The 25452-nt window shown below is 40.9% G+C and overlaps 1 protein-coding gene across 1 annotated transcript; it reads left to right on the top strand.

Annotated features, from left to right (window-relative positions):
* opn8a (opsin 8, group member a) lies at window positions 1-20793 on the top strand. The gene is made up of 4 exons (XM_076273190.1): window positions 1-73; window positions 11315-11608; window positions 17886-18217; window positions 20368-20793. Exons 1-4 carry the CDS (start codon window positions 1-3, stop codon window positions 20791-20793), a joined length of 1125 nt encoding a protein of 374 aa, XP_076129305.1.
* The last annotated feature ends 4659 nt before the right edge of the window (window positions 20794-25452 follow it).

Here is a 25452-nt window from a genome sequence, read left to right as displayed (position 1 = left end):
ATGGACAAAAAGTACACCTCAAAACTGTCCCCAGCTGTTGATTATGCAGCAGGCATTTACCTGGTGATTATAGGTGAGTGGATATTTTCATTCATTTTCTTCATTCTTCATTTGATATTTATTCTTATTATTTTTCTTTTCTTTGATTGTGGACTGTGGAGGGCTGTGTTGATATTTGTTCGGGAGCATTTTTAATGATTTGTCCTATCTGTTATATACTTTTTTAAAACAAATGTTTTGATTTGAATTTGTTGTTGCGCTGTATGTATGTATTTAGATGAGATTAGATTCTTCTCAATCTTTAAAAACCTTTTTTTCAGTTGGACACAGAATCATCAAAACTTAAAACATCAAAACATCATAACATAATAAGATAATAAAACCGCAGTTGTCACCTTTTTAAAGGAAATATGCTTTCATTATATACATAGAACACCCAAGTTTGTCCAGTTTTATTTTATGCTATCGTTATTTCAGTCATCATTTTTATGTTAGCTGGCTCACCTGCTTGTGTAGTGAAACCATTACAGATGACGCAAAGAAGACACATGCAACTCCTCTGTTAGTTACTCTTCATTGGCTTCCTGTAACAGCCTGAATTAAATTCAAATCCCTACATTTGTCCTATTCACATTCACTGGATGTTTTACTGCTCCTTGCCATCTTAATTCTATGATCCAGCTCTACGTCCCCTCTCGTCCTCTACGGTCCTCTGATGAGCGCCTGCCATGTCAGCCTTCCGTCACCACTAAGAGGACACAGTTAAAGGTGCAGTCAGGGATTTTACGCGATTTCAAGCCCGTAATATTTTTTTGTCACATTCAGCAATGAACTCCTTACGACCGCTAGCTGCCCATTGCGTGATTACACTCTTTGGAAATGCTGAAGGATAAGCTACCTCGCTGGCGTGCTTCGTTTGGTCCTTGGTTAAAATATAATGTACTTTTTCTGCAAAAAAAGCATCTGCTAATCATTTTTAAATATAATCATATAAACATAAACACAAACAAACACGACAATCCCTGACTGCACCTTTAACACTATTTTCTTCTGTGATTCCTTATTGGTGCAATGATTCACCTATGCTCTTAATTCTAGCGATAGTTTTGGAATCTTAAAAAAAGCGTCTGACTCATCTGATTACCTGATTCCTTTCAGAGTTGCAGTCTGTATATTTTTATAGTTATTATTCTGTTAAATTCAATTTAAGTTATTATTAATATATATTTTTTTATTTGGGTTATATGACTTTACTTTAAACTGTAAATGTTAATGTAATTCTTATTGATGTCATTAATGGATGAAAGTTGCTGCTTTAAGTTGCTAATTATTTGATGAAGATGATTTGATAAAGATATAGCTGAGTTGGGAAGATAACTGAACTTATATGTTAATACAGAAATGAGTTAGCTCTGTCATCTTGGATTATTGTTTCACTTGTGGTAACTGCATGGCCGAATAACACCCATGGCACTGTCCTTTACTCCACTCCAACTCGTGTCATATTGCTTAATTAATTTTAGCCATGCTGTTTCCCAGGGGAGAGAATTATTACGTGCGTCCCCAAAAAACATGGAAATTCGTTATTTCTTCATATCAACTTGCGTATGATGGCAAGTGCAGTGCATGGAAATAGATCTCAGACATGCAGTATTTCTGCATAGTGCAAGGCTGTTTCCTGCCCAGAAATTAATTGCCATGCTCTCATTATATTTGCTTAATTTATTTTCAACAACTTCTTACAGGAATTAGTTCCTGAGAGAGAGAGTGTGTGTGTGTGTGTGTGTGTGTGTGTGTGTTGGTGCGTGTGCGTATGTGTGTGTGTGTGTGTGTGTGTGTGTGTGTGTGTGTGTGTGTGTGTGCGTTTGAGAGAGAGTGAGAGACAATAAAGATTCATGATTGAATTACTGTTTGTAAATAGCTCCTATACTGTAAAGTGAAGATCTCCACTAGGTCTTTCGGGGCTTGCTCTTGGTTTGTTACTGTAATCAACTAGAGATCTGCTTTGACATGTGCTATGAATGCTAAGGGTTAAGAAGGCCTTTTCAAGAGAAAGAGAGCCTTTTCAAGAAACATTCTTCAGTGGAAGGTGGACAAGGGGATTTCAACCCCCTGTTGTCATTAAAAGAAAGATACTGTAATGAAATCTTGAGCAGAATAAGTTAATACGTTCAAATAGGTGGAGCTGTGGATGATGAACTGATGACAGGCTTAGCTCCAATTCTCAGATTGTACCTGCATGCTTGTTTGAGGCATATGGAAGAGGCTTTTGAACTGAAACATTTCAGACCACATCTAAAGTTGAAGAGGAAGAATGTGTCTCTTGTGATATTGACAGTGCGTTCAAAACACTATGTCGGTGTTTTCAAGGGAATGGTGGCATGCTGTGTGAAAATTGAATATGCTTAATGATTGATGGCATAATGGAGCTTTCTATTGCTTGAGGGATGGGTCGACGGGTTTTTGTATGAGCTGTGGGGCGGTGAGATTTGTTTTTTAAACGTGCAGTCAGGGATTTCACAGGAAGTCATGTTTGTTTATGTTTACGTTTATATTTACATTTATTAGAGGATGCTTAACGTAATTAATATTTTGCTTAATTATAATTTAGAGGTAGCTTAGCTCTCCCTTCAGTATTTCCCAGAAAAACTCCACACATGATTTCATTTTTGTTTGGGGGACAGGCTGCCTTTTTATGTGAGTACTTGCTCTGTTTGAGGGGAACTTTAGTGCTGTATGTGGTGTGAGCATTGGAGAAAATATAGAAATGGCTTAATAAGGAGTGTTAAGCCTCTCTCGGTGTGTGTGTGTGTGTGTGTGTGTGAGAGAGAGAGAGATAGAGAGAGAGAGAGGGAGAGAGAGAAGATAATAGACAGATATGATTCTTTCTTGGCTGTTTATCTCAAATTTGACCGGCCACAGCTCATTCTTCCTCGTCTAAGGGTGTGAACTCACAACCTCACTCCTCTCCCATATCAGTTCTCGATGTGAGTAATATGACATTGTGCAAATATGTGTGACGTGTTAAAAGAAATTGTAAATTCATTGGTGACATGGCTGAGCATTCGCAGGGTTCTCAAGTCTCACGCAATGGGCGTGAGACACACGCAATTCAACAAGTTCACATGCCACACCTTGCATTTCTCACGCAGAAATATTACTAGGGATGTCAAGGTATCTGCATAATTATTAGAGGAAGCACAGGATTTCTCGCAGGGTTCAGAACTAGCGCACCACTCACCAGCCAAATCAAAAAAATAAATAGCCACCAACATCCAATCAAAAAATAGTGTTCGTTGTATCTGGGCAAAATTCCAAAATAGGACATCCTCTCCCTGCAACCACGCTTGTGCGCTTATGTGGGGTTACACGTTTAAGATTTCAAAACTGCACCAAAATAATTTTTTAATTTATTTTAATCATTTGGTAAACCAGCCTACTTATGGCACTTTAACAGAGTGTGTACTGTAAATCAGTCCTTTCTACGAACACTTGCAACGCTATATGCCTAGCCTACTTTATGGCATTTTTTAATTTATTTATAAACTAAACTAAAATGTCGGTCATTAAGAAAACATAATGATTGTGTCGTTGTAGCTTTGTGTAACCCAGACATCAGCAATGTTCATTTTATACGACCGATCACTCTCGTGGCTGCCTGCACTTTCCCTGTCGTCACGGCTGCAACTTTCACACTCGTTTGTGCTTTTTAGCGACGTGTTCATCAGGTCCCGGGACGGCCGTCTGAGCCTCCATGGACCATATCAACAATGAATGAAATTAGCTTATTATCAATGAGTGTTATCAATTTGAGCGAGTATGCTACACATACATTTTTTTCTAAAGATACAGGACTGCTACAGACAATGAGCTGCCAACCACCATAATGTAATAGCAACCCAAAATAATGAACTTGCTGTCCTTATAAAAAATAGAAAATAAAAAGTCTCGGCATGCACATTCTTGGTCCAATGGTTTAGTGACAATAGGCTAAGTGAATAAAGCAATTAGCCTAATAAATAAAATATGTGTCTCACTCAGTAGCCTACATATATCTCGTAAATTGGTGAGCCATAGAATATCTCACCGTCAAGATTATATTTCAAGATTCCAATCTATCCCACCTAAATATGAAAAGTTATTTCTACTGACATGCTTCCTGGTGACATAAAAACACAAATGGTTTCCGCTTGATATAAAGGCTGACATAAGAGACATAGGCTATGCAAGATGGGTACAAATCCCAGACTGTCCTCAAAAATAAACAAAAACAAGATATAGGATGTATACAATGACAAATTCAAGGTCTCAAAGGGTTAATGCTTCTTTCCAAAAAACTCACCAGAAGTTGTTATTTAAGGGGTTATTTAAAAAAAAAAATCTTCTGGGGGAGCATGCCCCCAGACCACCCTAACTAAGCTGAATTACCAACCTTTTGAAGTGGGGGGCCCATTTCACATCTGTGCCTATAGGGCTACTGGCTGATAATCCGCCCATGTGCGTGCACCTTTTACGCACTTATTTTTAGTAAATGGTGCACTCATCTTAGTAAATAGTGCACTTACTTTATTCAATTCTACACACAAGCGAAATATTTTAGTGAATGAGTGCCCCCCCCCCCCCCCCAAATCTCACTCCAAGCTGAGCTCAAAACTTGAGAACCCTGTCTCTTAGTATAGTATGACAATTATTTTTTTATGTATATGAATATGTGTGTGTGTGTATGCATGTCTGTGGATTGTGATTCTGGATTGTGGAGGTTTCAAAACACCATTGCTTTCACAGCGTCCAGTACTATTAAATCTGCAACACATAAGCCAATGGGGGAGGGTTGGGGATGAAGATCCAATTTTCACAGCCCTAGGTTCCATATCCTCCAGCTGCAAAGCCGCCACCACAGCTCATGCATCCACGCAGAGACAAACAATAATGCAAGCTACAGGCGCGTCATACAGAGTCACCGTCAATGGCAAGACACATCCCTGACCCAGCTGGCCGGCCGGCCGGCCAGCCAGCTTCACCAAAGGCAGAACGTCTCGCTGATGCACTGGGTGTCGCAGCATCAGGGAAAGTGTTGCTGCAACGTGTGAAGACCAACAGCCTGATCATGCATACTGTATGGCCCTGTCGTCTTCCATTATCCCTGTGCACTCCTACCCCTGCTCAGGCCCAGCTGTTTGGGGAATGGTTCCCCAGGACTGCATACTGCGTCTGTCTGGACATGAACATGAAAGGTCTGTGAAACAGATTTACTGTACCCTTAATCTGACAAGATCCACCACAGTCCCTCAGTAGCTTACATACTATGAAGTGAGAACTGTAAGCAGACTGTAAGAGTCTGATACTGCTCCATTGGGATGTTATTATGGGGCATGTTTCAACCGATACAGGGGGTGAATCCTGTAGGAAGAACACCCGAACTATCCTTCTTCTCCACAATTGCCTTAACATTGTTTTCTGGTCGTTTTTTTTAAAGTTATTGCACTGTCAATATCTTCTACAACAGACGCAATGGCGAAATCTAAATGTCTACCTTCTAGCAACAGTGTTTTTGTTAGTGAGAATAGGGATAAATGAAATACCTTGTAATTAAAAGTAATTTACAAAGACATCGTACCATGTAATATTTTGTCACTAGCAACCTAAATCTGTCCTCTGTCAAAGTTGCATTTTCAGCTCTGATCAAAACCGTTCAGGAGTTCTTCTGGTCCGAAACGCTCTGGTTTGGGCATAGTTGCTCCACGACGGAACAATTCCAGACCGAACTTCCCGACCTCAACTTTTGTGGGCGAGGCTAAGTTCGGCTGACTTCCAGGCTACATTGGTTCACTAGGAGGAGTGCATATTTAGTGTAAGAGCATGATAATGAATTTAAGGGGAATCAATTTACAAGCTTTGGAACCTAACTAGTATCCAAGGGCAGAGTGAAAGACACATGAAATATTTTTATATATGTGAAAAGACATAAATATCATTTAGTTTAAAAAGGGAGGCTGAGGGAGGCTGTTGGGGAGTGCAGTGGCAGACGCTGACATGAAAGCATTACTACCATGGTCAGTTATAGACCCCTTCAATGTTTGTAAACATCCAGAGCGTGGGGGGCTGGGTTGGGTAAGTTGGGTGCATGCGCAGCAGGGCAACAGAATAATTGCGCAGCTAATAGACCAGAATGTTGAGCTATTAAGGTACAGTATGCACTGTCATTGTCACCACAGGACCGCAAACTGTACCGTACCTTAATAAATTAGTCTTAGCTAATGGTGATTGTCTGCCTGATAACAAAATGGGTAGACGACCTTAGCAAGTGGCAAGAGATTTATTGGCCCACCATATACGGCTGGTATATATATCTGGTTGTCAAGCCCAGTGTGTATACACGTGGAAAAATTAGTACAAGTACAGTAGGCACTTTCCTTGACATATCCTTGACGTTTCAGTCAATTCACACACACACACACAATTCAATGAGTTGGACAGCTTTCTGACCCTGATATCGCACACATTTTTTTTGTAGTTACAGAGTTCGTGCTCTGTTACTCCAGTCATTTCTTTGCCGATTTCTCACTTTTGTTGTCGCATTTTTCTCTATGGAGCTCCCCCTACAGCCCTACCCCAAGGGCATATTTCACAATACTGTCGTTAAAACCTCCTCACCTCCTCCGCCTACAACCGTCTCTTTGGTCCTTTGAACATCTAAAAAATTAAGCCATCGCTGCTTGTTCTTATAGCTAACCGGCATGGCTAACCGGTGCTTGAGGGGGGCAGGGAAAGCTGCCATTTTCACCACAACAGGCCATTTAACCATCACAAAGATTTCTAAACTGTTTTATTAACACACATCACACACACACACTCTAGCTATTAGCCGAATTTGACGAAACAGATATTGAATAATTATGGACTGCATCTTTAATGACCTAACACAGACAGGACAAAGTGTTTGCTTGCTCGGAGATTAGGGTTGAGACAGGGAGACAACGAAACCTGATGAACCTTTTGGGAGATTAAGTGTAAAGTTCACTGAAGGTCACAGCAAATCCCAGACACACACACACACACACACACGCACAAATCATATGGCATTTCAAAGACCATTACTGTCCTACCTCACTGAGCATTTCAAATAAAAATCACTGCCTGTGTCAAGTTTGCTGGTAAAATGAATAATATTGAGTGATAAGTATGGATCACTGCACTCTAGCACAGGTGTTTTGTTACTGGGCTTCACAGGGGGAGTTTGTGTGAAAGTGATGTGATGTGAATCAATATCAGACAAAGCAGAAGGGAGGTTTCGCCATGTTTTTGAAATTATCCCACCTGAGATGATTTCCCTGTTCCTGTGCTGTGTAAGGATCCCATTGAAAGGATCCCCTTAATGTCTGTTGCCAAATCCCTCAAAACCCAGGAAGGTGTATTTTCTTTGGAATTGTTCGCTGCACTTCATAAACGATTTGGCAAGAGTTTATTGCACCAATTTAAGTTTAATTTTACTGCTGGTTATGCCCCTGGAAGTCGTAAAATGGAAAGCTTTGAAACGGGTATCAATAGAGTGTCCCAGTGACTTCCGTTTTACTTCCGCTACAAGGGACCTGTCTTTCAAAAAAATATGAACGGGAGTTAATGGAGAGATAACAATTATTTTTTGGTCCAGTTTGAATTGTGCCACGAATTTCACATATGATGTGTGTGAATTTAAAAGATAATTTTTCACGTCAAGAAAGTACTGTTGTTCGATAGACTTCAAAAGTTATGTTGGTTTTGTGCGAATCCGCTCAGTGGACTACATCTCTCGTCTCGAACGATGTACGTCACCAACGTAATGAAACGATAAGATTAGCATGCTAGCTGTTATGCTAGTTAACGGTTGCATCTTGCTGCCTGCTATGTCACTTAACAGTATCTAATGTACAGTCTATGGACGAATACAACTTACCTGATGTGTTTAATCCTCTGACTCATGGTATTTTCATCGGCAAGGAAAGCCCAATTAAGATCTGTTGCTGGTATGCTTGTACAATCTAGTGTGGCTGTGAATGAGCTAACGTCACTAGCGCGACTGATGGGTTTGTAGTCGTTGGAATTACGATCTTTCACATGTTGTAATTCAATAGTTACGAAACAAACTGCAAATGTCTTTACATGAAAAATTGTCTTTAAAATTGACAAACATCATATGGGTAATTCAAGGCACAAGTCAACCGGGACCAGAAAATCATTTCTTTTTCGCCATAGACTGGCGTTCAAATTTTTTTTTAAAGATAGGTCCCATGGTGGAGGCAAATGGAAGTGGCGTCACTGGGACACTCTATAGGATCCTTTCCAGACTGACCTGCAGAGCTAGTTCAAATTTGCTAACATGTTTGTCTGGGTTTACCCAGGATAGGGCTGTGAAGTTCTTCATCATAATAACTTTAACTTTGGGTAACACTTTACTTGAAGGTATCTACAGTAGGCTACATAAGAGTGACATGACACTGTCATAACACTAACCCTAACTTTTCATGAAAAAACCGAATGACACTAACCCTAACCCTAACTTGTCATGACAAAAACCAAGCGAGTGACATAAGTGTTATGTCATAAACGTTTATGAGTTGTTTCAAATGTTTATGACACATTCATGACAGTGTCATGTCACTCTTATGTAGATACCTTCAAGTAAAGTGCAGGGCCGTCGCCAGCCAATTTTGCCGGGGCTTCAGCCCCGAATGTTTTGAGTGTAGCCCCGAATGTATTTTGCAAAGTTGACTAACAAATATGAAAACATTATTCGGATTGTGCATTGAAACTGTGAGATGAGATGGACCTATTTATCAAATATAAAAGTAGGACACGGGTTTCGTTTCACTATCCTTCATGCGGCAGATCTAACTGGAACGTTACCTACCATAAAACATAAACGAACGTAGGCTACTTAGATCGCGCGCACGCACGAGACAGAGAGAGAGAGATACAATCAGTCAGTTCCAGGGTTTGGCATGTCATTGTTTGCATTTCCTATTTAGTATAAGAAAGTTATAAGGAAATCATAAAGGCAACAAGGACAAGGAGGTGGTGGAGTTATGCTGTCGTCATTTATTTAGGCTACAAGTTCAGGTTTGTTATCAGCCTGCCCTGCACTCACTCGCCTACAGTTTGGAGCTGGCCAAACAGTGCTGGCCTAGGCCTATCTAGGCTAGGTACTTTACCTTTGTAGAATCAAATTAGTGAGTCTACAATGATTCGTTTTCCTTAAGCTAAGCATAACATGAACCATATGATGCATCTTGCTATTTAAAACGCCACTTTGCTAGGTTTGCTAGGCTATAGGCTATATAGTTTGTTTTTTTATAGCAAACAGAAATGTCAAGATAGCAACATGTAGCAACATGTCATTACATCCTTTAATTGTCAAAATATTAGTGTCCATAATATGCAATCAAGGTGGCACACACAAATGAGGCTAGAGTCGGTGGATTCATATTGTAACGTTTGAAGGTTTCAGGACGCCAAGAGTTGTTCAGAGCAAGCTTTAATCACTGAGAACGAGGGCAGGGACACAGACTCAGATCACAATGCACACAGGGCAGGTCAAGAAGACACACACATTACACCAACAGGGGAGGTCCAGCCCCCCACACAAAAAGGAACACACATGAGGGAAAACTAAAAGGGAAACATGTTACACTAAAGACGCTAACTTTACACTTATAACTTACAGGAATAATGACATAAACCCCCCAAATGTTCGCTCTCGTATCCCAGCATGCTTTTCGCGGGAGAACGCTAACACTGTGTTTCTGCGCCAACGCTACAATATATTAAAAGTGAGCAGGAAGGGCAAGCAAAATGGGAATTATGAGAACCGTTTAGACTCTATGGGCTAAGCCCCGAATGTTTTCAACTGCTGCCGAAGCCCCTGGTAAAGTGTAACCTAGCTTTCTAGTGTGATACATTATTCCACTCTCTTACTGTAAGATCTGACAGGCAAGTCTGGCACATTTTAATCTGCATCAGACTGAATGGTCTGATGTTCTACCCACTCTTCTCTTCTATCCCCTGCATTAGACCATGGGAGCAGTTAGGCAAAATTACTGTAAGCTGATTTCACCTCTGAGATCCAGAGCATACTCATTAAATCTCTTTAATGGGAGATGTTAATGAAACACAGTGTGTCATCCTCCATTTCATAATGGACCTGCTCCCTGTGTTCAAATGTCAAAGTCAACCACCAGCCTGCAAGAGTGCCATGGCCTTGACAATAGAATGTACATTTCAGAAACAGAGCAATGCAGATGAAATTGTGTGAGTGTTTTGTAAGTGTTTCAATACCTAGGTCTACTGTAAGTTGGAAAGAGATTTTTGGATATTTCGATGCAATATCTCACTAACTCGGGTCGGATATATGTTGTTATGTCATGTACCACTGACTGGCTTTCTGAAACTAAATCATGACACGAGTTAAGTTGGCAAAAGTTTGAACAACTAGCCAACTAGTTCCGCTGGTGGGAAAACGCATGGGACTCATGAGTTGTAGCGCTATCCTATTGCGTGCAGAGGGAATTTGAAAGACAAATGTTGTTATTTGTATGTCGCTTTGGACAAAAGTGTCTGCTAAATACCATATCCATAACCATAATCTTCGTATACTGCACATGAATGGACCTTGCCTGCTGTATGAACAGGCATGTACTTTACCCACAATCGTGATTTTCAACAGTGTATAGTGATGCCTGTAGTATCAGAATGGCATAGACTCCAATTACAAAACATGAGGTTAAATGTACTGTACTGAAGCATGATTAAAATTACGTGTTAGATCAAATAACGATTATAGATGATAGTATTGCAATGTGTAATAATAATGTTGCTTACATGTATTGTGTTGTTCATCTCATGTGAACCTTATGCGACCTCTGACAGTGGAGAGCATATTATCTGAAAAATTAATTGCTGCCCATATTTGGGGTCAGTGGCGCAGCATGATTTGGCTGTGTAATTGCACTAGGCAGAGGCAAACAAGGTGCTTTTTAAAAATTTGTCTTTTATTTTCTTTTGTTTATTTTAATGTATAATCGATCTTGCTGGTGGACCTGGAAAACATTTAAAAATGTCACCGAGCAGAGCAGAGCACAATGTTACCCGCTGGGTGGCCTCGCTCGGCTGGTTTTGAGGACATATACACAAATACACACACACACATACACACCTGCACACACACACACACACACACACACACACACACACACACACACTATACATCTACCCTCACACAGTGATATATACATAAACAAACATGTAAAGGTGATCTCTCTCTGTATTGTTTTCTATCCAGCTGTGCTGTCCATCCTGGGGAATGCCGCCGTTCTCATCACTGCTGCCCAGAGGAAAAGGGTCCTCAAAGCACCTGAGCTGCTCAACGTCAACTTGGCCGTGACAGACATCGGCATGGCCCTGAGCATGTACCCGTTCTCCATCTCCTCTGCCTTCAACCACGCCTGGATCGGCGGCGACCCCACCTGCCTTTACTACGGTCTGATGGGAATGATTTTCAGTGTGGCTAGCATCATGACTCTGGCCGTCATGGGACTCGTTAGATACCTGGTGGCAGGTGCCACCCCCAAATCAGGTAATGCTCAAACGCAGGCACTTGTACACAGCCATATGGTTGAGTTAGCCTAGCATGGTGCAAATGATTGAGTTAGCCTAGCACTATTTATGGGCAAATAGTGGAAAGGCCCATCGCTAATGTGACCTACTCTAACTAGTTAGCTACTTGCTGCTGACCTGCTATTCTAACGTCAGGTGAGGGGTTTGTCCACAGCAGTGTAACTTTACATGCCTGCAATCCTATGTAGCACAGCTAACTTTAATATCAGTGAATGTCAGATGAAATGTAAAGAAAGTGTATTGGCTGAATAACTTGGTTGATTGACTGACTACATTTTGTATACAAAAAAAGACTATCTAAGGAGTCAGCCACCCCTTGGTATTGCGCCAAATGGTTTAGTCCATCTGCACGCATTTGGGTCATTCCACGTCAGTTCAACCAGGGCCCACGCACCTAGGTCTCAAAAAATTCTGAAAAAATGACCAGGAGACACACTGTAAAATTACTCTTATCAATACTTTCCAAGATACAGCCAGTTTTACAGGGGGAGGGGGGTGTCGATTTTGTTCGGCCTCTTTTTTTTGTCAAAGTTCACAAGCCCACAGCGCAAGAACTAAACCATGTAGGAGGCTCAAATTTTGCATGCTGGTACATAAATAGGAATAGTATGTAGCAAAATTGTCACGTTTGGTCTGGATAATCCTGCATGGTCATAGCTGTCCCTCAAAGTTGATACACATTTTATTGGAGTTTTTGGCTAGGTTCTGTTTAAGCCTTCAGAAGACATATTTGTACTCAACATAGGCTCTTGATTTATTTTCCTTACTGAGATAAGTAGAAACACTCTCACAAAAAGCAATGAACAGAAAACAAATCCCTTCAGGGTGTCAAACTATGGGCCGCAGTCTGCAATGTGGACAATGGTCTGCAGAGTGAAATTATTCCCGGGCCATCGTCTGATAATTTGCTGCGCAATTGATCAAGGAGCCGGCGGACAGAAAAAGAAAACAAACATTTCTGCAATTAGTAGGAAATACTTGTTTGGTGTCATAAAACATAGAGGCATAGAATTAAGTCGTGGTATGAGCGTTTATTCAATGCATGCGTGTGCACGTTGGTAGCAAAGCTAAGCTTCAACCTAAGGCTATTTAATTAGCCTATGAAACGACATTTAATAGAACGACGTGGATTTATGCAACTTCCATAAAAAACAGAGCACAGACTATATAAAACACTGTTTGGCATTAAGTATTAAAGTCAGCCAAAAGCTATTAATTAGTCTTAGTTAAAGATAGTTAAAGATCTCCAGATCAGTGATTTACGCATGATCTGATCCGCCATTTACCATCACAAAAGCTGGTATTGTGTTTCCTGAATCCTTACATTCAGGCATTCAAATTAAATGTAATTAAATAGCATATAAATATTCTATCAGTGTATGATGCTTGCATGAGGGAAACATCCCAAAACAACGGCACCCTAACTGCTGTTGTTTTGAGAAGTATTTCTCATGCAAGCATCATGCAACAATGCAAAAACAATGAAACTATTGTAGGCCTAATTATATTTTACATTAGTAAAGCAGTAGCCTATGCTGATGTGCATGTTTTCACAAACTTTTGTGAACAATCTTAGCACTTTAAACATTGACTGTTTTGAAGTGCATGTATAGCAATATAGTATAAAAATAATAATAATTGTAATATCATTATGATAATTTGATGGGGGTGGGGGAGGGGTGGGTTCATGTAGGTGGGACCTATGACCCCAAAGTATGCCTTGACTGGGCCTCAGGTCAAAGAAGTTTGAGAAAGGCTGATGTAGACGACAAAGCAGCAAGGAGGCATCGTATGATCATTTAAACAAGTTTTATGACAAGGTCGGTGAGGATGGGAAAAATCGTACATTTCTGTGCAAACTTTGCCCGCACTTCAGTCACAGTCATTATTCATTTAATCATTAAATAAAATACAGTACACGTCTTGGTTCAATAGGTTACGTGCAGTCATTTTAATATGTTTTAATAAACATTGAACCAGTCCGGCCCTCGGCTTGTAGCAAATTTGTTTTTTTGGCCCTCTAATGTATTTGACTTTGACATCCCTGATCCAAACCAAACGTGACTATTTTGCTACATACTATTCCTATTTATGTACCAGCATGCACAATTTGAGCCTCCTACATGGTTTAGTTCTTGCGCTGTGGGCTTGTGAACTTTGACAAAAAAAAAGAGGCCGAACAAAATCGACACCCCCCCTCCCCCTGTAAAACTGGCTGTATCTTGGAAAGCATTGATCTTACATAAGAGTAATTTTACAGTGTGTCTCCTGGGTAACATAGGTACACCTGGTAATTATTTCAGAATTTTTTGAGACCTAAGTGCGTGAGGCCTGGTTGAATTGACGTGGAATGACCCATTTTGTTTATGTTGAGCATCTGGTGGAGCGCAAACTTCTGGTGAAGAAATGTCTTTCTCAAAGAAAGCCAATCAGGCTACCAAAAAGAAAGGAAAGACAGGAGAAGGAGAGAAAACAAAAGGAGGGGAAGCAATTGGTAACTGACTTCTTTTTAAAGAAAGTTGAGCACAAACTAGAAAAAATGAAATCCATGGTGCTAAACTGCATGAATATTTCCACAACCATTAGTTCTAAAATGGACAGAGACAACCCATTGAAAGAGCAGAGCATGTAGGCCTACTTTCAAATTATAATTTGGTTATACATGTAATCTGAGGTAAAGGCTAAATAAATAATCAACACTAACACACCATTATAATGTGAAAGCCTAATTTGAAACATGTTTAATTTTAAATGATAGACTATAATGTCTATAGGCCTAATTAGCAATAATCAGTGTTCAGTAGTCAAGTCACTATGCCTCGAGTCCGAGTCCAGGTTCGAGTCCCCAGTGTCCAAGTCCGAGGCGAGTCCAAGTCATTAAAAAAAAATCATATACCAAATAATATTCTAATGACACATTACAATTATAGCCTAATGAGACATTACAAAAAAATTGTCGAGTCCTTGTCACAATTTCCGAGTCTGAATGGTCTGAATGTACGAGTCCAAGTCCAAGTTTGAGTCATTCAGTGCTCAAGTACAAGTCAAGTCACGAGTCTCATGACACTTTAGCTCATGACTCGGACTTGAGTCCGAGTCCTGGACTCGAGTACTACAACACTGGCAATAATAGACTAATCAGTGTCATAGGTAGTTTGGTAGATCATCGGTACATATCACGTTAGCATCATAGTTATGTCAGATTTAGTAGAAGCAGATCTTAACGTTGTGAAACACATGGCCCTCAGTTTCAGAAAGTGTCACACCAGGGAGTGGACCGACCCCTCATCCTCCCCTTTGGATTTGAGACAATGTGAGCTTATCATAATTAAAGCAAACCATATAGCCATGTCTCTGCCTGTCTTACAAATAATGTTCTCTCAAGTAAAAACCATTAGACCAGAGTATGTTAAGAAAGTATGAAATTATGACTTAAGCACATATGGCATTAATATTAGGCTACCTTCAGTGGCATTTACTGGAGGGAAAACTCCAATGTCATGTATAAGCTATCTGTTCCTTTTGTCTTGGTCATTTTGCAAATAAAATATGAACGAGTCAATTCTTGTTTGGTTATCTTTTATTATGCAGTAAGCAGTTTGTTCATATAGGGATTAGAAAACTAAACTGGTATTTTAAGCTGTTTTATAGCTTACGTTGGGTGTTATAAAAACAACAAAAATATTGTAATATAATTTAGCTTAAACTTAGTAACCACAGTAAAGTAGGCTAGAGATCTAGGCCTACAGAGGAACATATGGGCCCATCAGGACTGCCCAGGATCTTGTGCTACGCCCCTGTTCACTAGGACTGCAAGCTCCACGTAGAGTTAGCACATGAGTTATGCAATAACTGCATTCATTTTCTTACTGATATGAACAATATTGTGTTTAATTTTCTTAATTAAACAATAATTAATAATTAACAATAAATAATCTTCCAACACCACCACTAAAGAAATCATTGGAAGAGTGATGTGCTGTTTCTAGTAATCATTTGAAGGATTACGTAGGCTTTCGTGATGTTCTGGTTTCAAGGTTTTTTTGATCATTCAGGAAGAAAGTACCTCAATTATGCAGGCTAATTTGATCACTCAAAAAGGAAGTACCTTAATTATGCATAATTCCTGCATTAATAAATAACAACTTATCATTTTGGTTAGACAGATGGGCCTTATTTGTGTGAAGATATTCCAGTTAGTGGCCTTCATAATTAGACAACATGAAACATAATGAGGTAAAGTCTGTTTTTGACATTCCATTGGGCCTAATTACCTCATCAGCACAGCACACTAAAGGACCTCCTGTCCAGACATGTGTTGGCGTGTTTGTCAAAACACGCAGAACCAAACTTTTGGGGAAAAAATCAAAAGGCGATGCAGAGTCCTGCGTGACAGAAATGGCTTAGCAGCTCATCAAACATAGTGTGACTGCACAACGTGGTGAGGATTCCAGAGGGTATGCAAGCTCTGCCAAATCAATAAAATGACCAACGAGGGAGTCGGCTTTTACATTTCAACCATCGTCTCAACACACACACACACACACACACACACACACACACACACACACTCAACAGAGACACCTGAAAACCATTACACGGGTCACAATGTGGCTTAATGATTTGGCAGTGTGTTAATTGCTAATAGGCTTCTGTAGCCTCCTGTGAAGTAGACTGAAGAGGATTCACTTGGCAACACTTGCAGATTCCCAGTGTATCAGCACACACTGCTTTACAGAGTCGCCCAGTATAGCTACCCTATCTCTGAGCAGAGGGGCAGAAAATACATACCACGCCATTCCATTAATCAATCCATCTGTTCAGTACTATATATTATTATTCAATTGCAATTTCTTCACAAGGATTCTGACAGAGTCTGTGGTTCTACTGCCAGTTGTAATAAGTCAGAGAAAAGAGCTAAACAGAGACATAACTTGCCTTCAAAAGCCACTCTCACAATCATCCACAATAACAACAGCAGCTGATGTAGGAGGAAGTCTGTCACGGACAGCAGTGATGTATTTTTCTCCAGGGAACTGGACCCAGCAGGAGCACCGAGTGCCATTTGCATGTGCTTTATACAGAGCATATACAGGGGTTAATGAAAGGTTAGGTGACATTGTAGCATCTGGCAGTCGGCGCTCAGATAACACTGGCCTGTCATCTACAGTATAACCTTAAAGGCTTCAGAGCTTCTGTAAACTGTGCAGAATAACTCATTGTTTGATTTCATTACTAATGCAGACCTCCACAAGGTTTGACACTGGCAAATGAATCTGTGCTATACCCATTCAGTTGTGTGTGTGTGTGTGTGTGTGTATTTGGTTTTTATCTTGTACATGGACAGATGATTGTTCCATTTGCATTTGAACTTGCTCATCACTTTAGATGTTTAAAGTGTACGTGACTGGAACCTCTATACATTTTCAGAAGGTCTCGTTGCCACCGGGGTACACTGCATCTGAAACACATGCCTATCACGTGAAACTGCACAACTTTTCATTAGTTGATATGATATGGGGGGGGGGTATGTAAATAATCCTATTTATATTCTGCATACAGTTCTACATCCACGTCTTTATCCAATGGTTAAGTATATTTTTGTAAATCATTAAGCCATGGTATCCCATCATGATTCTGTTGCAGATTCCAGACAATTGCCCTCGACACAAATAGATATAAAAAAATAGATAAAAAAAGATATTTCCCCTGGCATGCTTCCCATGGTGGGATACATGTCAAAACATTTTTAAAGGTCATGCTATATGTTTTTCCTTGGGGCTGAAATAACAAATATGCTAGGATTATCACATCATATGATGCCAGATGTTGAGAGCCTAAAGGAAAACTCTGGTCTAACAACAACCTAAGGTCTATTTGTGGATGATAATGAGTGAAGATTTTCATTTGGTACCAAAACAATGTCAGTGGGTGCAGTTTTTGAGTAAGAGCGGAATAAGCATATAACATATGGGCAACGTATAAAAAACGTATCAAAGTAAATCACTCCTATAGGCTCCAAAAATTACATTATATGCTACTAAAGAAATGGTATTTAAAAAGACCGCTTGTGCAGTCAACAAATTACTTTTCTCTTTTTCAGGTCACCGCCATCTTGTGTGGAGAGAAAGTCAATTTCCAAACCTGTTGTTGAGAGTCTGTGTCGCTTTGTCACCTTTTGTCACTTTCACCTTTGATAACTGACATGTCACAGAGTGTTTTTGGCTCGTTTGCAGGTAACAAGTTCCAGCGCAGCACCATTGGCATGTACATTGCCCTCATCTGGCTCTACGCCCTGATGTGGGCGGTCTGCCCTCTGCTGGGCTGGGGTGGCTATGGCCCCGAACCATATGGCATGGCCTGCTCGGTCGACTGGGCCAGCTACCAGAACTCGCTCAACGACTCCACCTTCATCATGGCCCTGACCGTGCTGTGCACCATCCTACCATGCCTGGTCATCGTGTCGTCCTACTCGGGCATCGCCTGGAAGCTGCACAAGGCCTACCAGAGCATCCAGAACAGCGACCACCTGCCCAACTATGGCAACGTGGAGCGGAAGGTCATTCTGGTGAGCCCTGTTTGGTGTGTCCTTCCTTGTTGCTGGTTAGGTCCTGATTTGAATGATGGACAAAGTCTTAAGTCTAACATGCCACATATGCTTATGTGCAGAGTGGTAAAGAAAACAGGGTGACACTTAACTTGACGGGTGAGTTCATAACACATTCATAGCAGCTGTCATAAACTGCACATAAAGTATTCATGACTTTCATGAGACATGACTCAACATTCATACCAAACCTTTCATGAATGTGGAAGACAGAACAACGACAACTTGTTATTTTGACCCATCAAGTAAAGTGTTACCGAAAACAGAGTGGCAACACTCCCATTAGAGACCATGGAAAATGATGGATGCACTTTTCCATGCAAGTTTCCGGCTACTAACTTGGTCAGTAGCCAATGAGTTACTAGATTACGTCCTCCAGCATCAGAAATACATCCCACTCTCCTGATATACAATCATTCAGCACAACTGTTATTATTATTACAAAGAGTAAACTGGAGTAAGCAACATCACAAAACTGTTTATTTGTTGAAATCTGTCAGGACTATTAAACAGACAGTCTGAATAACACTGTTTGGATTCACATAGTTGGTTTAATATGGCAGACAACTCATCAATGTAACTCACAACTTGTACAACATGTAGACAGTGCTCGCGGACCAGTAGGAATAGCTTGTGGACCATACTGCAGTGAATCTAAAATGATTTAATCTGGCGTGTGGACTCGACACACACGCCTTTCAGCAATTGGTCAATTGACCCCTTCTGTCAATGAAATTTCCCAGAGCCCAATTCAGGATCTGTCAGCGTCCTACATCCTGTTTTCTTTATCGCACTCTCTTCCTGTCTCACTCTCTCTCCCTCTTGCTCTCTGTCTGTATCTTTCACTGGTCTTCCCTCTCCCCAATTCACTCTTTTTCTCTCTTTCTCCAAGCCCCCTCTTTCTCTCTCACACACACTTTGTGTCTCTACATGAATTGATTATCACTGTGCAATATTTGTTTGGGTTGTTTTATGGCCTTGTTTGTTTTCTATTTGTAGTTTCTTGGGTTTGTTTTTTTAATTATATAATTGTTTTAATCTTTGTCAGTGTCAGTCTTGCTGTTACAGTTTTTCCTCAGTCAATTGGATGCATTTCTCGTATCACCATTAAAGGTAGAGTCAGCGACCGGACGCGATTTCAAGCCCATAATATTTTTGTCACATTCAGTGAACATCTCCTCACAATCCGCTAGCTGCCCATCCCATGAGCACACTGTAAAAAAAAAACTGGGCTCTGTAGTCAGTCCAGGCTCTGAAAACAGGAAACAAACAAAGTGGGGGCAGCCTCTGTGTGAGATTTCCCTGGGAATACTGAAGGGAGGGGTGGGCTACTATTCAAGCATTTTGTTTGGTCCTTGGTTAAAATATAATGAATATTGTTTTGGACAAAAATGTCTGCTAAGAATTTAAATACAAACATAAACATCAACAAATGTGACATCATGCGCAATCACTCACTGCACCTTTACCAGAGAGGGTTAAAGCTAGTAATCAAGGATATTTGCCTTTACTGTTTGCACAACAGTAAGTACACCGCACAGTGGACTACCTGCAAAAGCACAGAATTTACTGTATACCTTTAGACCAGGGGTTTTCAACTGATTGTGAACCAGGGACCACCGTTCTGACTAATTACGTAACGCCAGGACCACCCCTGCATAAAAATACTGATTCCCACATTGCAACTACTGTACATTACTGAATCCATGGTCAGGGACCACCGGACCACAAGTTGGCTGTGGACCACCGGTTGAAAACCCCTGCTTTAGAGTACTGTTTGTACTGCCGTTTAGTCAGACCATATTATTCATTATCATACAGGGACAAAAGACCAGACTGCTCAACAGTACAGCAGTTTTTACGGAAAAAAACTGTAAAAGAAATGACAAAATTATAATTGACAGATTACATATAACAACTGATTCAACTCCTCTGTGTTTGGCGAAAGGAAAGATAAGTAGACAGACAGACAGACAGACAGATAGATAGATAGATAGCTAGATAGATAGATAAGTAGACAGATAGATAGATAAATAGATAAATTGTTATATTTTATTTTATTTATTTTCTTCTCTACCCTATTTTTCTATGGCCCTCCCTCTCCCTCCCAGATGGCTGTGTTGATCAGCTCTGGCTTCTTGGTGGCATGGACGCCCTACGTGGCCATCAGTCTTTGGACCATGTTCCACACCGCGGGCAAGGACAGCGTGACTCCGCTCGTCAGCCTGCTGCCGTGCCTGTTCGCCAAGGGCTCCACCGCCTACAACCCGCTCATCTACTATGTCTTCCGGAAGTCCTTCCGCCGCGAGCTGCGCAATCTCTGCGTGCTGTGTTGCTGCTGCCCATGCTGCCGCATCTGTTGCTGCCTGCGGACCGACTTGACCTCTGATGAAGACGAGGGCGACGATGGCTATGACACGGCCGGCAACCTCCGGTGGCGCAACAGCAGTCGGGATAACCGCAGCGCCACGCCACTGGTGTCGCACTCCGCGGCTCCCCCTGGCCTCCTCAACCAAGAGCAGATGAGTTCCTGCTGACCCGACTAGACGGAACTAGAGTATCCTCCCTGTTTCGTACACACGCTCGCACACACACTCTCACGCATGCACGCACTCACTCACGCACACATACTGCACACACACACACACACGCACACATGCGTACCAACACATACATACACACACACACACAGAATTAGGGAGCAGATGAGTTCCTGATCACCAGCTGGGCTACACTACTGTGCCCCCGTTTCATACACACACACACACACACACACACACACACACACACACACACACACACACATACACACACATACATACATACATACACACACAACACACACACACACACACACAAATTTAGGGAGCAGATGAGTTCCTGATCACCAGCAGGACAGAGCTGGGCTAGACTACTGCACCCCCCGTTTCACACACACACACATACACACACACACACACACACACACGCTCTGTCGATAGAATCCAAGTCACACCTCTTTGATATACAGATATGAATATTTTTGTACTGAATGTATGTACAGTGCATGTGTTTGTCAGTTTTTGTGTTTGTATGTGTCATTGAAGTTCCATTGTGACAAACATTTTTTATTTTCATTTCTTGAGTTTGAATTTGTGTATTTGCTTGTGTGTGCATGGGAGGGAGTTCTCCCCTCCCAAAAAGAGTTGGTTGGGTCCATATAGCCCGTCTTTTCCAAAAAGTTTTCTCAGATAGGCCTACCGATAGCCGGGCTGGCCCTACCGTAGCGATAAGCGTCAGGGAGGATGGATGGTATAAAGAGGCCAGGAGGGACTGAAAAGGCCAGGTAAAAAAAGAAAGGAAGGCATTGGAGGAGGATGTTGCCAAATGTGCCAAGCTTCCAGATTTTTTTTTAAGAAGACAGACACTGGCAACTGGTAAGAGAGATAGCCTAGCCAATGATTAGCAACGTAATTATTGGGTGATATTGGGCGTTAGCGTTGTCAACTTATTAAATGAATTAAAATATTAGCCTTTTTGTATCATCCAACATTGCGATTCATAGACGTTGCGAATATTATGCAAATATTGACAACAAAACCCAAGCTTGATCTGTGTGTCTGTGTGGCTATGCAGTGAAAATTGTAGCCTCTGAGCAGTAGATCAGCCAGTCCCTGCTGAAAATGATGATGATGAACCCGAAATTAGCGATGAGGAGGCCATGAGTGACAAGTAGAGAGGATAAAAGAGTAAACAATATGAATTAAAGTTATTTAATTTAATAAAGATCAGTATATGACAGCAGTAATCTACATGATCAACCTATATGACAGATCAGTATATGACAGCAGTAATCTACATGATCAACCTATATGCCTTGTTTGCTCAGAAGTGAGTAGTAGAGGAGTACATCACCAAACACCAATATGATAGCCTACTCACGCTGAAAAAACATGTAAACATTAGTTCAATATGCCTCTTTGTGGAAGAGTGGAATACATTTCAAATGCTTTATTTCTTTCTTTTGTTTTTGTTAACTTATCAACCTATCCTTGTGGAATAGTGGAATATTTTTTGTTAACTTCTCAGTTTAGGTAAATTATTATATAACCTTTACACATTGTTGAACCATGGTAAAAACTACAGGATAGTAAGAACTGAACTGTTGCTTAATTTATCCAATTTCCACCACCATGGAAAAAGTGGGCTGATCTTGGGCCTGAAACTCCCGGGCTGAAAAGTGGCCCCACTCTGGCTCTGTGTGTGTGTGTGTGTGTGTGTGTGTGTGTGCTGATGATGTAATCTCAGCAATTGTTCCAATTGGTATGGCAAGAAATATTTATTTTGACACTCATCCATAACACAATGGTTTGAATTGTATATCTCAACAGAATGGACATAGACTGTTTATCTTTTTTAGACTGTTTACGCTGTAGTTCAAGACTGGAAATTATTATTTTGGCATCAAAGCTGCAATTCAAAGCCCAAACAATGGCCAAAGGAAACTGCTTCACACACAAATTAACATCAACATCCTGGGAATTTGTAGAACAGCCAATGATAAACAAGGATGTTGTTGGATAGCAATACAGAGTGGAATTGCTGAAAGTATAATGTGTATAGCTAAATGTTCATTTGTTTGGCCAATTTTACAGATAGCATGCCATGCAGTGAGTCCTGAACTATGTGGCTGAGAGTCCAAACAACAGACACCCCAATATTGTCTTCACTGATTAGTACATGGCAAAAGCACTGAAATCAGGTTATTTCATTAACTAATGTGATGTGTTATCTATTATTCAGTGTTTTTTTTCATTATTTACATATGTGTTCTACAATTAAAGTGATATGGTTGCATTTGTCTCCATTTGTTGGACAACCTTGACTTTCTTTACGCCAAATAAGCACATTATGCTGCCATTTTACATACTGCTAAGCTTGTGTTGGAGATGTTTCATCAATGTGATTGGTACAGCTCATTGGATATCAACATTGGTTATGTAAGTGCTAAACAATGATTGGTGGAGTGGATTGACTTGACCAACCTATTTATATCCAACCTCACCCTGCCCATTTGCCCCTAGCTTGCATTAATGTGTTATACACAAACCTATATGAAATGACTGAGCGCCTTTGTTTTTTCTCCCTTGACTTTGTTTTAGGACTGTGGTTGTGTCGCTGTCACTGTAGATGTATGTATGACACATACAAACAAACATTTAAAGGGCTCAGGGGTGGTGGTAGTTTAGTGGCTAAGGAACTCCGATAACATGCAGTAGCCATTACATTGTGGTTTCGATTCCTAGCTACACCATTGCCTCAGGTGGACTGTCTGAGCGATTATTGTCTCCAAATTGCTTTGCATAAATAGCCTAGAAATCTAGACGCACCCTAGCGGCAGCAAATTACATTTGCTTCCAGGGCTAGTCTAGCAACTCTCCGTTGGCTTGTGAGCTCGAAAAATTAAACTTCTATCAGGCCAATCAAATCGTGTTTGAGTCGTTAGGCGGGCTTAACATAATGATTGATGGCAGAGTTGCAACGGTTTGGCTTGAATTCCCTGCTACATGAAAATAAAGAAGATGGATGTTGCTGTTGGCCAACAGTGTGACACGAGTTAAGCTTGTTTTAAGTTGGCAAAAGTTTGAACTAGCCAACTAGCTCCGCTGGTGGGAAAACGCATGGGACTCAGCGCTGTCCTATTGCGTGCAGAGGGAGTTTGAAAGACAACCGATTATCCCGCCCCTCGGACTGAGCACTGCGAACGGTGAGTGCCCAGACCCTACATTTTAATGTGGGTCTGGCTCGTCAGGCTATTGCATAAACGCATCAGCTATATAAATAAATAAATAAAGCAAAATACTAGGAAGTTGTTAGCGCCTGACTTGTTGCAAAACTGCTTTAAGGGCACAGATACATCTTCACAAATGTCCCATAGCTCTTGGTAAATACAGATTTTAGACGCCTCACTTTTCAAGTGAAAAGCAGTCCTTATTATGATAGCATTCTTTACACGGTATGTCTCTAACTGCAGACTCTAACTGTCGGCATAGTCAGGAACATCCTCAGTGCATTGTTGAGGAAAATCACTGGCTTTTCCTTTGTTGTTTGTCATGTTTATCCCCTCCGATCAAAAACAAGCACACTTATGTCAACTACCTTGATAGCTTTCAAAGTAATGCTGCAATTTAAGCTTCAATGCAACATTTTGGTCCACTCTAAAAGCCCATATTGCCAGATTCTGTGAGTCAGACATACAAATAGCATCACTCAAATGGAGCATAGCGTTAGAAGTCATGTTCAGCAACTTGGCTAACTGCTCAGCTGACTACCCAGCTGATTGATCAGCTGATCACTCGCTCTTATATTGGTCCCTTTCAGGGTGCCCTTTTTAAGCTGCCGTAGCACGCCTACTCTTGCCGCTTTCTCTGCAAGCCTTTTTGCAACCCGCCCCCACCCCATCTCCTCCTCATACATCTGACTTATCAATGTCTAGTTGTTGACATTGATGTCTGGTCTGTTCTGTATCCTATGGGGGGTTTATCTTGCTGCTCTCTCTGCCTTAGGCTTTCCATGTTTGCACATGGAAGGGCAGGGGGCTCCCAGAACAGAGCCATACCGCCAAATGAAACATTATGCATTACCAAGAGCAATCAACCTTCTTGACAAAGTGGTCCTGACTGAAATATATCTTAGTGTTGCTATACGGATAGGGTAAGTTGACAGCTAGTGTTGAGTTGTGTCCAATGAACATGTAGGTCTGGGTTTGATAGTTTATCCTTATGTATTTTATTTACTAATTATCTCTGGATCCTTTGACAATAAAAATAAATCATCCCCCTTTGAGCATATTCCTTGGTAGTAGAATGTTGCTTTACCTTTAACTGTAGGAGTTTTTGCTGTCCTCTCTGCCACTGTATTCCCCAAGGTGGATGTTTTTCATACATGGCTTACAGTTAAAACATCACATGCGAGCGAGCAGGCAGACAGAGTGAAGGTGTGAATCAGTGTAAATGGACCATTGACACATTTCTTACACTGCATGCAACAGGGAATTGAAACTAGAAAGTTCTTGTCCAGGTCAATGAATGGCTTCTTAATCTCTGTCTGGTTTTCTCGCAACCCAAGATGTCTACTTTTGGAGGGATCATTTATAAACAACATTTACGAATAGATGCATTTTTGTGATTGTTTCCAACATAAAACATTTAGAGAGG

Source organism: Alosa pseudoharengus, unplaced genomic scaffold (genome assembly GCF_046254945.1).
Source record: "Alosa pseudoharengus isolate Yale_2024_CS ecotype anadromous, Long Island Sound unplaced genomic scaffold, YU_APseudo_1.1 YU_APseudo_1.1_scf_7, whole genome shotgun sequence".
In the NCBI taxonomy this organism is placed as follows: Eukaryota; Metazoa; Chordata; class Actinopteri; order Clupeiformes; family Clupeidae; genus Alosa; species Alosa pseudoharengus.
The sequence above is the reverse complement of the archived record's forward strand: the minus strand, read 5'-3'. Positions and strand labels throughout refer to the sequence as shown.